Below are 15,377 nucleotides of genomic sequence, written 5' to 3'. Positions count from 1 at the left end.
CAGCTGTTAGCTAACAACACCACTGCTATGCAACAAACAGGATGGGGTGGGGTCCTGGACCCTGTGCCGGGAAGCTCTGTGCCTCTGGACATGGTTGGAATGTCTGGATGTTTTCCTGGTCGTGAAACACCTGCTTTTGTCTTTAAACACCAGAAAGGAAGAACTCCGCCTTCGATGCCTCACAGATCATGAATGGCTTCTACATCCGTAGATGGTGTAAGGTCTATTTCGTGACCTGAAAGAACCTAGATTTAATCTGTTTGCCTCTGCCAAGAAAATGAAAAGTCTGCACTTCTAGGTGTTGGTGTTTCCCAGGCGGTTGTCTGTCTGAGACTCGGTTCGTTCTAAGTGGGAGCTCGGGACTCCTGCATGCTTACCCCCTCGCTCCCCAATAATGCTCCTGCCAGCTTTCTGATGAAGATCAGGGCGGCACGTGCCCACATCCTCCTCGTGGCTCCAGATTAGGCACAAGAAGCAAGGTATCCCGAACTCCTGAGCATCAGTTCTCCAATCAGACTGCCCCTCAGGAGGGAGCTCCTGTCAGAGCAACAGGATAGGGTTCTACACCGGAACCCAGGCATGCTCTGTCCTCATGCATGGAGGTTGAGTGTCAACAGCTGAGAGTTTTCTATCTCCCTACTGATGTCTGAGAGGTCATCTTCATAGCCAGGGGTCCATTCACAAAAGTGTGTATGCCTGCCGTTGGTAAAGCTTTGTGGACTGACAAGCATGTAATCCCTCTGCTCACACCCTTGTCTGAAGTGTTGCTGTTGTTTTTGTCTTTAGCCATGCAAGGTCTTGCTTTGGGCACAGTAAAAGATATCTTTCATCCTTTTTGGCTTTTTTTTGCAGTTGCCGGATTAGCCTCCTGTTCAAGTCACCTTTTTTTAATACATTTTCTGAAGGGCCTCCAACATATGTTAACAGCAAAACCTTTTCTTATACCCTAATGGAACCGTAATTTGGTTTGAACTTTCTTAATGTGTTCACCCTTTAAACCTATTAATACAGTCTTCTTGGTGGCCATCACATTGGCCAGGAGGGTCAATGAACAGCAGGTTCTTTGTTAACCCACCGTACACCAACTTCTTTCCAGACAAACTGGTTCTCTGCACCCATACTTCTTTTTGGTCGAAGGTGGTGACACCTTTCTACGTCCTCCAAATCATCATGCTTTCTACCTTCTTAGCTCTGTTTCACCCTTCCAAGGAGGACACACTCCACTGCTTGGGCCTGAAATGAACGTTGTCATTTTACATTAATTGCACCAAAGAAAATGGGTGGACAATGAACTTTTTATCGCGTTCACTGGAACGGAAAAGGGAAAATCAGTGCAGAAACAGACCATCTTCAGATGGATACTACACTGCATTAAGATCTGCTTCGCATTGGTCAAGAAGCAACCCCCTATGGGCTTGCAGGCTCATTCCACCAGAGCCAAAGCTGCGACCCCTGTTTTAGGGTATCTATCAGACTGCTACGCAGGCTTCTCTGTGCACGTTTACTAGACACTACTTCTTTGACAGTCAGGTCTTTCATTACGGGCACTTTGCCCGTTTTGGTCCTCCAGGTTGTTTTGGTCTGAACCAGTTCACAGGCCCATCTCTGAGGAGATATTGCTTTGGCACCTATTCTAAGGTAAGTAATCTGCAGCTACAAGTCTCTATTAGATGAACCACTTACTTTTGAAAATGCCTTCTCTCCTAGAGACTCTGTCAAGCCACAAATTCCTTACTTACCCTCCCAGAATCCCTGCTTCTGTAAACAGATCTTCCTACCTAAAAGGTCCCTGTAGGCCTTTAGTTTCTGCACACTGGTTAATAGTCCTTGTGAAGTGGCTTTGTGCTTCTGGTGCAGTCACATAAAGAAACTAATGTCAGCGCGCTAGCTAGAGTGGTGTCTACATAGGCACCGCGCACATCACATCTGGCATGGTGATGTCAAGCTTAGCTGATCTGCACTGTGTACTGGAATGCAGAGGTACTGCTCAAGATTTTCTGGATCCAGTCTGACAACTAGTGATTGTTCTATGGTAAGGAATCTGCAGCCCATTAGTCTCTACCAGATGAGGTGTTGCTAAAGGTAAATAACTTGTACTTCTGCTTTCAGTGCAGCACTTGTATTGAACTGCTGATGGAATACTTTACCAGTATGTGTCCCCTTTTGCTGACTCTGCATGAGTTTCCCCCATTGCTCCTTATCATGCTCCCCATTCCTTTTTTCTTCTGGGTGCTCTTCGTTCTCCCCATTCCTCGCTCCTTCCCCTGAGTGGTCCTGGTTACCCCCACGGCTTCCTCCTTTCCTAGTTCCTTCCTACCCATTCCTCCTTCACCTGTAGGCTCATTGTTATCCTTGCCCACTCTCCCTTGCAATTTTCCCACCCGCCAGCTTCTTATAACTGCCGCCAGAACTGATAATTCTTTGTCTTCATTATATAGAAACTAACATTTCTGCTATAGGGAAGACTTCCTCGCCTTCAATCCTGTTCTCTTTGTGTTTCCTAGTTAAAACAATGTGAGGTAGCACAGAAGCCTACATTATAGTTGTTTTCCTTCAATTACACAAACTAAAGGAGGATTATAAGTAAGTCTCCCATGCCATCCTTTCCTTTGAAAGTAAAACAAAATCAAGGTTATATTGAAGGCAAAGAAGCCTTCAATGCAGCCGGTCCTTTTCTTCTCTGGTCTAGCTTTTGATGTGGTTATGCTGCCTGTGTAAGCAGATTAAACCCAGATATCTTGACTTTATCAGTGCTTGTTGAACACATACTCTCTTTTTCAGGTCATTACAAAATCGTTCCGTTCTCTTCTCAAACTGCTGGTTATCTAGGCCTAGATCATTGACGGTCTTCATGCTATCAGGCATGTGGTGGCTCTGGGATGCTTGATCTTAATTGTACACCAAATTCAATCATCAATTTACCTGCTTCTGCTAGCCAGAATCATCCAAGTCTCAAATATCCCTCTAGACACATTCATCTGGTCTCCATATTGACTCACAGATGAGATCTAATTCTCATTGCACCCAGCATACTAGTGCGACATCTACAAGATGTTCATGATCTTACATACCAATTAACTGATACTGTAATACCAATGCAGATGTCAAAACCCCGCCAAGCTTTCCACAAATTCTCCTTGGAATCGCTAGACAAAGTGTAACAGCCACACTCTTTAGAATGTTTCGCCCTCCATCCCGTATACTGCTCCCAACATTGTGTGTTGCAGGAGACACAAACGAACCCCCTTCAAATGTTTATCCTAGTGTACAGATTGCTTTATCGACTTGGTTTCCAAATCAGTGTCCACATCTCTAACTGTCCTTCTGTCTCAAACCCTTCTTTGCTTTACTACTCCCAACCCATCCTGTGTCTCTTCAAGATTCGTCCCTGCACGATCACACCTCCTCTTGGTCACAATGCTTAAAGCAAACCTCTGCGCCGTCATCAGTACTAAATAAACAAGACCTTTTAAACTGCTTTTAATTTTGTCAGCGGTTTCCAAATCCAGATCCTCCACTACCCACCAGAGCAGCTCTGTATAAAACTGCATTTCTGATGGATGCATCTTCCTGTGGATTCATCACATTTTGAATATCCCCTATGCCAGCATTCTGCAAAATGTTTCCCCAGCTCTCCACGCCGACGAGAACGTCCCAATTCCACGGCTCTGCTCGTCACTCCACATGACGTCACCTGAGCCATAAGAGAGCCTTGTCGGCGTGATGTCAGTTCCCTTTTTTCTGCTCCGGTGGTTCCGGCTGTTCCGATGCCGGATGTTCCTCGTGTGGATCCTGGTTCGAATCCATATCCGCAGTTTCCTACTCCAGGTTCGGATCCAATGCATTTTTTAAATGCAATGTATGGAGTATTTGCTAAGGCAGCCTTCCCCTCCGGAGCACCTTCCGGTCCTGTGGGTCCGCTGGCCTTGCACTTGGGCGTGCCTCAACACTATGCCAGGCACACTTTGTGCCTTTCATGCCAACTGTGCAGTCATGGCAGCTTCTGGCTCCGAGGGTTTCGACGCCGTTTATGGAGTCCCCACCGCCGTCTGGTGGGCCTTCCTCTTGGCCTCATACAGCGCCGATTCCACCTTTGGATCCTCCTTCGATGCCCGCTCCGGAGCTGTCTGTGCCGCATGTGGAACCGCCGATGCCACAACCAAGATTTCGCTCGAGGAGAGAGGCATAGAGACTGCTGGAGGAAGAGCAGTATCAGAGGCAGGAGGTTGAAGAGGGTGAGATAGATGAATCAGTGGATGATTTTAATTAATCTAGCATGGCTACCTGTTTGTCGGGCTGTTATATACATGCTTTGATGGATTCGGCGAAGCAATGGGCACCAAAGTTGCCTGATGAGGAGCGGGGATATTTTATGGAGGTTCTGTCAGATGCTCAAGCTGAAGCTAGACCGGTTATTCAGTCCAGCCTGGATACCGCTGATTGGGTGGCTAGAGTTATGGGTTCCTCCACAGTTACCAGGAGACAAGCTTGGCTCCTCTGGACTTTCCCCGAATGTTCAGGCTACCCTTCTTGATTTGCCCTATGATGTTTCAAAGCTTTTCGGGGAGAAGGCTGATTCTGCACTTCAAAGGTTTAAGGATAGCAGAGCCTTGGCGAAATCCTTGGGATTGCAAACCCAGTCAGGGGGCGTTGGATATAAGAAATATTGTGTGTTTGGAAGGTCTTCCTTTTGTGGCTTGCAACAACCTCAGCAGCAGCAGCAAAATCAGCTCAAAGTCGTATAGATGACAAGTCAGAGGTCACTAACGTGGCTCTGCCCGCAATCTCTCCTCCTCCTCTACCTCCCCTTCTCCCCCTTGTAATGTGGAAAGCAGCCCTAAACCCCACTGGATCATGTAGGTCCTGTAGGGGATCGGTTAGCTCACTTTCTACAGGGTTGGAAATCGATCGTTAGACCTTTGGGTTTTAAACCTTGTAGACGATTGGTACACCCTTCCCTTTCGGGAGTTTCCTCCTCCTTGCCAAGGATTTTGTTCAAAAGACCATTTGCTTCTTCTTCAGAAGGAGGTCCTTGCCTTACTACAAAAAGGTGTGATAGAGGTGGTCCCGGAGCAGGAGAGGACTCAGGGGATGCTACTCCCGGTATTTCCTGATCCCCTAAAAGGATGGCAGGTTACGTCAGATTCTGGACCTCAGGGTCTTGAATTTCTACCTGAAGCAGGAGAAATTCAAGATGCTGACACTTGCACAGGTTCTTCTGGCGCTGCAGCAAGAGGACTGGATGGCGTTGATCGATTTGCAGGATGCGTATCTTCCCATCCTGAGGTCGCACAGGAAGTATCTCCGTTTTACTGTAGGGTCGCAGCGCTACCAGTTTGCGGTCCTGCTGTTTGGTCTTACTACTACACCTCAAGTCTTCACGAAGGTGACAGCAGTTGTAACAGCTCATCTCATGAGATCAGGAATTCCAGTTTTCCCTTATCTGGACGATTGACTGCTCAAAGCGGAGTCACCAGAGATGGTGCTTCTTCATCTGCGAGTAACAACTCAGCTGTTGTTCAACTTGGGCTTTTAAATAAATGTGCCCAAATCTCACTTGGTGCCCTCTCAGTGCAACTTGTACATAGGGGTGGTACTGGATACTACTGTATGTCGAGCTTTTCCACCTCCACAAAGAATTCTCAACATTCAGGAGATGATTCTCCAGTGGTGTCTCCGCAAGCAGTGGTATCAACACAACGGAGATCTCAGGGAGTCAGTCAGGATCTCAAGAGACGCTGTAGCGGAGCTGACTTGGTGGAGTGTGCAGGGCAACCTGTCTCAAGGCAAGCCCTTTTAACCTCCTCCGCCGGTGTCCACTGTGATCACAGATGCCTCCACTTTGGGGAGGGGTGCTCATCTGGGGGATCTGAAGGTTAAGGGTCTTTGGTCGCCAGAGGAAAGGTTGCTTCACATCAACCTTCTGGAATTGCGTGTGATTTATTTGGCACTGAAGGCTTTCCTCCCTTCCCTTCGCGGTCAGTCGGTTCAGGTCCTGATGGACAACACTACTGCTATGTGGTACATCAACAAACAGGGAGGTGCAGGGTCTTATCGTTTCTGTCGAAAAGCTCTGCGACTCTGGTCCTGTGCTCAGGACCATCAGATTTGTGTTTTTGCAAATGATCTAGCCGGGGTTCTGAATGTTTGTGCGGACAGTCTCAGTCGGCATTACTCGGCTGATCACGAGTGGCTGCTTCATCTGGAGGTGGTCCATCACATCTTTCATATGTGGGGGTCTCCTCGGTTGGACCTGTTTGCCACTCATGAGAATGCTCACTGCCCGTTGTTCTGCAGTCTCCAGTATCCGATGCATGGGGCGCTGGGGGACGCGTTTCAGTTGGATTGGAGCTCGCAACTCCTTTACGCGTTTCCTCCCATACCCTTGTTTCCTCGGGTTCTGAGGAATATTCGCCAAGACTGGACCCAAGTCATATTGATCGCCCCGGATTGGCCAAGAAGGGTGTGGTACACAGATCTACTTCATCTCTCGTTGCATCCTCCACTCAGTCTCCCTCTCAGGGCAGACCTCCTCTCGCAGTCACAGGGGCAGATTCTACATCCCCACCTCCATAGCCTGCACCTTCATGCCTGGACATTAAACGGGTAACTTGAGTTCCTTCTCTCTCCCGCCAAATGTGGTGGATGTTATCTTAACGTCCAGGCGACACCCACTAAGTGAATTTACTCTTATAGATGGTCAAGATTTGTTTAATGGTGTGGAGAGGGATCCATTTATCCTTTAAAGGACCACTTGTCAAATGTTCTTAAGTTTTCACTTTTCTTGGCTCAGCAGGCTTGTGCTGTGTCCACTGTTAAGGGATATTTGTCGGCTTTATTGGCGTTTCTTTGTTTGCCGGCTCAGCCGTCTTTATTTAAATCTCCCATTGTTTTGAGGTTTATTAAGGGCCTTACCAATAGGTTTCTGCCTACTCCTTTTGTTATGCCTCAATGGGATTTGAATCTTGTTTTAACTTTCTTAATGGGTTCCCTGTTTGAACCCTTACATAGTTATCCTTTGAGGCTTTTGTCTTTTAAAACGGTCTTTCTTGTGGCTATTACCTCAGCCAGAAGGGTGAGCCCCATTTTTAACCATACATGCTGAAAGGATGGTCCTTGGGACCATGGATGCTTTTCTGCCTAAGGTGGTTACTCCCTTCCATCTAGGGCAGTCCATTACTCTTCCTGTGTTCTATCCTCCCCCTCACCCTTCAAAGGAGGAGGCGAGACTTCACCGCCTGGATCCTAGAACAGCGGTGAGGTTTTATTTGGACAGGATTAAGGACTTCCACGTGGAGGATCAGCTCTTTGTGGGCTATGATGGACGCATGAAGGGCAAGGCTGTGCACAAGCGCACTCTATCCAGATGGATCATCTTGTGCATCAGGATCTGCTACGCCCTGGCTGGTAAGGAGCCTCCTGAAGGTATTGGGGCTCATTCTACCAGAGCCAAGTTGTCAACTTCTGCTTTGGCCAGAGGTGTGCCTGCAGTGGACATTTGTAAGGCAGCGACTTGGGCCTCCCTCCCCACTTTCGTAAAGCATTATTGCTTGGACTCCGAAATGAGGAGGGAGGGTCACTTTGCACGCTCTGTCCTGCAGGAATTTTTGGTGTAGAAGGGTGGACACCCTCCTTCGGAAGTGGGACTGCTGTGGGAATCTATTCATAAGTTGAGGAATCCATTGGCAGATGTATCCGTCAGAACAAGTTACTTACCTTCAGTAGCACTTTTTCTCGTGGATGCAGTATCTGCCTGTGGATTCCTCACTGACCCGCCCTCCTCCCCGTTGTCCACACTTGCTAAAGGTTACTTTGTTTGACATATTGTTTTACATTTTATCTTTTATCTATCTGGTACATTTATAGGAAATGCTTTTATTCTTGGGCTTTCCTTTTGATTTTACACTGTGTATTTGTTTGAATATTGTGTACTGTGTGTACTTTGAATCAGTTGTCGGTCCACCTGTTTGCCTCGGAGGCATGGAAAAAATGGGTGGAACTGACGTCATCATGCCGACGAGGCTCTCTTATGGCTCCGTTGACATCATGTAGAGTCACGAGCAGAGCCGTGGCATTGTGACGTCCTCGTCGGCGTGGAGAGCTGGAGAAAAATTCTGCGGAATGCTGGCCCAGAGGATATTCATGAGGTGAGGAATCCACAGGCAGATACTGTATCCACCGGAAAAAGCACTACCGAAGGTAAGTAACTTGTTCATTCGTCCTATTCCCAACTCTGAACCTCCATCCACTGATTTCTGTAACTATGCACTCCCTCCTCTGACACATTCCAGTCTTGGAGACTTGTACTGCATCAAATTCTTAAATACAAATACCCGTGATCTGCTTTCTAAAGTGCTGTTTTCTTTTTGTTTACCAGCACATGTTGAAAGAGGATGAAATGTTCAAAGATCTCTCTGCCCGTTCTCCCAGCGCCAGCATCACAGATGACGACTCCAACGTGTGACGTGGGAGGGCGTGATCGCAGAGTGACAGTGTTCGTTTGTATGATGGGACACCCCGTCGATGGCTCCTGCTTCTGTTTGTTAGAAGTGCAATGGAAAGTGCCTATTTTAAAGTTGTCATGAAGCACACTGGTGAATGCTAGTGCACTTCTTATCGTATTTATTGTGGTAAAAACACTTCCGAGTAATGCAATTGAATGAATTTTAGTTTAATGCTCATGTACTCGAGACAGTGAATATGTATTTTAAATAGTGTTTCAAAGTGCAACAGTGCCAAGTACACTTATTCAATTGTGTAAGCATTTTTAAGTCAAATATTTTATGGCTGCCACTTCTAACAGTGCTAGTTAACAGTCAAGAAATGTGTGTGCTTTTTTTTTATTTTTAAAAAAAGGAGGGATTACAAGTGGATCTGCATTGCGTAGGGCTTCAAAAAGAGATTCTTGACTGTTGCTTTGTTTTTCTACATTTTTAAAAAAAATAATAATGTTAATCGCATATAAAACGCACATTTATTTTGTGACATAGGATGTTAAAGGTTTGCTTTTATAGATTGCTCGGTTTGTAGACCAGCTGGTTACTGGAGAAGTCAGTTTTTTTCAACGGTTCACTTGTCATTTTCGACACATTGTATAAATACCAGGTGTAATTTCCTTTGTGAATTGAAGCCATAACGGGAAAAAAAGAAAAACGTGTGCCTAAAAGGCAGGATTTCCTTGAGGGACTATTTATTATTTTGATGAAGTGAAATGGGTTCATAGCTCGCACTAATCAAGACTGATGAGTGAATCCCTTTATGAGGTCCAGTGTTTGTCAAATGAGTCATTACACTGAGAAGTTTGCAGTCTGATGGGAAACACAGTTAACGTAGCTGAACCTCATAGAGTAGTGTTAACTTATTATGAGGAAGGATACTCCTGTGAGCGAGAAGAACTCAAAATGAAAGTATAGGAAGATGTGTCGTTCACAAAATCAGTATTGCATGGGTTCTTTAAGTGAATGTGCCACATAGGTGTCCTTGGGAGCAGAGTCGACTATTAAGGTTGGTTTGATACCTGCTTGGAAAAGGAGACCTAAACTATTTTCAGTGTGTAGATCTGCTGAGCGCTGCAAGCATTGTGCAGCTAGTAACCAAAGAATTTGTCAGTTCTATCAAACGTCTAAAAAGATGGGCCGAGAAACTTCTCTAAAAGCTCAGTGGGTGCAGCAATGATTGTGCAGTACAGCAGGCAGCTGTGGGGTCGCATTAGACACCGAAGTATGCCTTTCTTTTTCTGTTGCCACTCAAAAGCAAAACGTTATTTGAAGAATTATCAGGTCTATTTATTTCCTGGTTGTCCGAAGTTCCTTCCTCATTGGTACACAATCAGGTTCCATACTACATGTGCAGAAATGCTCACAGTAGATACCTTTGTCATTGTAGAATTCACCTTTAATAGACTGTGTTCCAGGCTCAAAGGGGCTGAGGTACCTCGTTGAAAAATCTTGTCCACAACTTGGAAGCGATCTGAACCGAAATATATCACAGTTGCAACCAAACAAGAAATTCCCATTTCTGACCTGAGTTTCCATATTCAGCAAAGGCTGGTGAAGCATTTTTTATGTCTGTGCCTTGAAGCACAATGTCTTTTTGCAAGATGAACTCAAATGAATTGCGTAAGCTGAAGGACTTTTTTAAATCTCATTTGTGTATTTTGGGCATGATTCATTACAGTGTGGTTACCATTCGGATTGCTCTACCCAGAATATTTTTTCTAGGGTGATGGTGTACTTGTCACAGTGGTGTTTTAATGTACTGGTACACTGAGTTGGTCCCTTATTTCAGGCCCTGTACTAAAAACCTAAAACAGGGTTCAAGTCCATGCTAAAACATTTCATTTGCCACAATACACATTTGACGACCTAACCATTTGCTGTAAAACTATGCCACTGAGCGACAAGCCTAAAACCACCTATCTGGAAAGTGATGTCAAGGTAGATTGTGCGTTGAAGCATATTCTAATGTAGAATGCAGTGGGATTTTTGCATTTTAATGAATACTTTCACTTTTTTTCATTTTTGAAAATTGCTTCGAAATCAGAATACACTTTCAGTTTTTCTATTAAAAAAGTGAATAGACGTTACTTGCTTAGGCAGTCTTAGAAATATGGCATCCATCAGAGGAATTTGACAACTTTTATTTCTAACTATACATTCAGTGCTTCTCCAGGCTTACCTCTATGCTCTGAATGTTGAAAATGTTCTTTGTAGCAAAACTTACATTGTTATTTCAAACTGGAAGACCCTTAGCTTGTCTTTAATGTTTGAAATGGTGAAGGTACCTTGTCAGTCACAGATCACAGAGTAGTACACACACAGGAGCGAGGCTAGGCAGACGGCTGAATTAGGACGCTGTTGTAGATGGCTTGGTTGACAGTGAGTAATGCACAAAACATTATATTGTCCAATTGCTCCCTATATATAACACTAAAGTATGAATAGTCTTCCGCAGGTACCCACTAAAAGGCGAACACTCAAAATGTATATTTATAAAAGCACACGTATTTTACCTACTTTATATATTTCTAATAAAACGGTCAACCTAATATATTGCTCATTGGCAATGGCAAACATATACCACTTTAACTTTTTTTAATTACTGAGAGTTGTATCTTACTCACTACATGACGTGCGGTTAGTGCATGATAATGATCATGAGGGCTTGTGACAGCCATAATGGTTCTCCAGGTTATTGCCTGCAATCCTTTGCACAATGTGAACTAGGATGTTAGTCATAGTTATCCTTCTACTCTGGAACACAATATTTAGATTAGTTCTCTAATACGTGAATTAACATTTTATAATGGGGATTTGATTTTCAGACCTTAGAACCAAATATTCCTGTATGTTGGATCATTGAGCCAGGTTCCTTTTTTAAATTCCATTGGTCCGTGAAGGTTTTTTATGTGCTGCTTTTAAATGGAGGTAAGGCCTTTCTACCAAGGAATCTCCTACCACAATGAGTGATCTTTTAAAAATTTAACTTTAATGGCTAATGTTACTGCCATGGTTTTTTATAGGTCCTCGTGGGAGGACTGGATTTTACACAGGGCCAGACATGGATGCACTGATTCGCAATGTCCAAGTATCAGTGTGTTGCTGCATCACATTCACTTTTTTCAAACAGTCTTCTAATTGTTGCAAAAGAATAATATTCAAGTCCAGCCCATATTTATTTTTTATATATATCAGCAGTATATACCGTTTCAACATCATATTGATTAAGAATAAGTTTCAACGTCCTCTGCTCATTAATTTTAATCTTTCGGTGCGGACTTACTTTTTTTAAACTGAAGCCAGATTTGTATTCTACCAGAATTACTTGTTTAGGAGATGTGGCCTGACATATGGGTAAAGTAAGAGATTTATAAAATATATATATTAGGGCCAAAAGAAGAAATGTATCTGTGCATCTAAGTACTGCAACTGTCTGAAAGGTTCATGAGTTCAAAGTTGGGTAGGTGTTCCTTAGTAAAAAATTTACATTGTTGGGAGGTCTAAATGTTCACCTGGGCCTAATGATAAATCAGATGTCTTTCAAAACCTTGCAATAAATCGATGGACATTGTTTTGCATCCTTACTTGTATACAGCTCATGCTTATATTTTGTATTTACTAGTAAACTTAAAAACTATCGGATATTACTCAAAGGACTGGCTTTAATATTTAATAATTGTAGCATATTGTAGTCCTGTTCTAACACTAAATGATAGTTTATGCAACATTTGTAATATTAATTGGAATGTGTGGTACTAAGGAAAATGCCATATTAAGATGTAGCATAGTTTTGGCTATTTTTCATATTAAAATTTAGCATAAAACACAGGTTAAATCGTGGAAGTATTCGCTTCTAAAATTGAACTTTCGTGATCGCCATTGTACTTTATAGACCTATTACTTCTTCAAAACTTCACTAGGTATGATTGCTCAGTATGTAACTGAAAACATTTCATATTGAACAGCATTTACCTTACACATCATGTGACTGGTATTTAATTTTATTTGTACAGGGCAAGAAACTAAGATATATATTGTCATTTATTAAAAAATAAAATATGTTTGAAAATGCAAAGCTTGGCTACTTTTTTATAGTGTTTATTCTGGCTATTAACTTTTTCAATGCTTGTGTTTTTGCTTGATTTAACATCATACAAGAAAAATATGTAATGTTAATTTCGTTTTCACATTCCTTACCCCCTCCTGCTTTCCACATTTTTGGTATGGGCCATTCTTAATTTTACAAAATCTGTTATTTTTCCTTTGTTTTTGTCATAGGGCTACTTCTGAGCACTTTCTGGAGTTTTAGATGGTGTATTATTTTTACATTGATTAGAGGTGAAAAATATATGAAGACAGGGGCCTTTCACAGCCCCTTTCACCAGTCCATATATGGTGCAGAACAACCTTGAGGTCCTGTTTAATGTGGAAATTTAATGGGAGGTACATACATATGATTTTGTGTATGCAGATAGATTCCACTATGTTTGTACCACGACAGGGCTAAGGCAAACTTTTATTTGTGTAATTGAAAACAGTATAGTTTTTTTTTGTTTTTTTATCTTTATAATAAAGATTTGTCACTTTCTATATATGAATACAGAGCAATATAACATCTGTGGTAGCACCATACAGAGCCAGTAGGTAGTCAAAGAAAATTCAGGCAAGAATTCAACGACATAGCGGCATAATTACATCAATATGCATTAGCAAAATTGGTAATAACTTGTGGCATAGCTCGTCAGCCACAACATCTCCTCCCTCCATTCGAAAACTATACGATCACGCATGGTGCATCATACTTACAACAGTGCAACATGCAAAGAAATACAACATCACATTGTGTATGTCTTTACTTCGCCATATCAAATAAATCTGTGTATAGAGTCAAGCATTTTTGAGTAAAACACCAAACATGGGGAAAACTATAAGGAAAAGGGATGGGAAGGGAGGCAAGAGGGGAGGGAGAGAAACTAAAGTCCCCAGCACCCTAGAATAAAGTCCTATCAATTATCCTATAGGTGTACAAGCAAACTACTGGAAGAAGTGATCATCTAGTAAAGAAGGGCAGAGGTCCCAGCCACATATCAATGCACAGTTCAGGACATGGGTTTGCTCAGTGCGACCTTGCTAGTCGTCAAGAAGAGAATCGTCCAGTGAATCATCCGATACCAACAACCCCTGTAGCCCACACAACATAGTATTCCATTTAGCGGAATAGGGAATCTACGCAAACCTAGTGTATCCTCCCGTATCAGGGACACCGCTTCAGCCTTCACCCAATTCATCATGGAGAGGAACCAAGCTTTCATCGGAGGGGGGGTCCTCCCACTTCCATTTGCGAGGAATCAATCGCTTGACCACAATAAAACCCAAATCAAGAAATCTGGTGGAAGCTTTTTGTGTTTTTCCTAGAGAACATGCAAGTGATGCATGTCTCCTACATCTTCTGTACCTCCCCACCTGTGCAGATAACTAATGCTTCCAGCACCCCCTCCCAGTAAGCCTGCATTGCGGCACAGGACCCCAGAGCATGTGTAAGATATCTGCATTCACCATCTTACAGCGCGGGCAGCACTCATCCTGTCTGTGAAAGTAACGATTAATTTTATCCGGTGAGAGATAGGCTCCATAAATTATATAAAATTTAAACGAGCATTCCTGGGAACTTGCTTGGGGCTTTCTAGGATCAGTGACCATTGTTTCTCAGAGTAAGGCCTCCCTCGATCTGCCTCCCACTTATCACGCAACGGCATTAAATCCGCTAGGGTATGTTCCCTGATCGATTCTGCTAACCACTTCACAAAGTGGCGACCTTTGCCCATAACGTGCACGTATGCCCATAACGTACAGTCTTCTAATTGTTGCAAAAGAATAATATTCAAGTCCAGCCCATATTTATTTTTTATATAGATCAGCAGTATATACCGTTTCAACATCATATTGATTAAGAATAAGTTTCAACGTCCTCTGCTCATTAATTTTAATCTTTCGGTGCTGACTTACTTTTTTTAAACTGAAGCCAGATTTGTATTCTACCAGAATTACTAGTTTAGGAGATGTGGCCTGACATATGGGTAAAGTAAGAGATTTATAAAATATATGTTCGAGGCATATGGGCTGCAGATGGTACATTATGAATAGATCGCCATCTGGTGTTGGGCTCGGATGATTGCACTTGTTTTTCTCTTGGAGAGTCTTTTGTAGCTTGGTGACTCCTCCTTTGGTTGCTAGTGCGTATGGGCATCGGCTCCATCCTTAGATTGTTTTTTTCCGCCATCGTGTTCGGATGAGGATTGAAGCGCTCCAGATCGACTTCGGAAAGAAGTGACTTTTCGGCGCGTATTCCCTTTCCAATTCGACGGTATTGTTATCGAACGCGATTTCATTTCCATTCCGACGCGTTTCGATTCCAACATCAAAGAAAAACTTTGATCTACGTCGACGAACAGGAGGCCTTTCTCGACGTGGTCAAGCCCGGAGTCCATGGAAAGGACTCCATTTAAGAAATGTCCAACGTGTGGTGCTAAGTTCCCACACAAGGACCTACACGAGGTGTGCAACCTCTGCCTGTCGCCTGAACACGAATCCAGGGACTGCGAAGCCTGCGCAGCATTCTCTTCCAAGTCGACGATTAGAAACCGTCGAGCTCGAAGACACGAGGTTTCCAGAATGCAGTCGGAGGCGATCCCGGAGCTGTTCGAAGACCAGAGCCTCGAAGAAGAAGAGGATCATGAAGAACAGTCGGGGTCGGAAGGGGACGAGTCGGAGGTCGAGGAATTCGACGTTCAACAAACAGTGAGTGATGACGTCCCCTTACCAAACAAGCATTGGAAATGCAATAGGTCTTGCATTAGGAAAGTTTGAGCTATTGGTCTT

At 43.6% G+C, this 15,377-nt stretch overlaps 1 protein-coding gene across 30 annotated transcripts in view; it reads left to right on the top strand.

Annotated features, from left to right (window-relative positions):
• Positions 1 to 12,573, top strand: part of PPFIBP1 (PPFIB scaffold protein 1) — a 1,004,279-nt gene extending 991,706 nt beyond the window's left edge. For 29 of the 30 annotated variants that reach the window (XM_086920149.1, XM_086920163.1, XM_086920158.1 and 26 more), the window contains one exon: positions 8,378 to 12,573. In XM_086920149.1, coding sequence (XP_086776275.1) covers positions 8,378 to 8,464 — 87 coding nt within the window. In that variant the 3' untranslated portion in view covers positions 8,465 to 12,573. The remainder of the gene's footprint in view (positions 1 to 8,377) is intronic. The other variant, XM_086920169.1, reaches the window with a different exon arrangement.
• Positions 12,574 to 15,377: the final 2,804 nt, after the last annotated feature.

Source organism: Lissotriton vulgaris, chromosome 1_1 (genome assembly GCF_964263255.1).
Source record: "Lissotriton vulgaris chromosome 1_1, aLisVul1.2, whole genome shotgun sequence".
In the NCBI taxonomy this organism is placed as follows: domain Eukaryota; kingdom Metazoa; phylum Chordata; class Amphibia; order Caudata; family Salamandridae; genus Lissotriton; species Lissotriton vulgaris.
The sequence above is the reverse complement of the archived record's forward strand: the minus strand, read 5'-3'. Positions and strand labels throughout refer to the sequence as shown.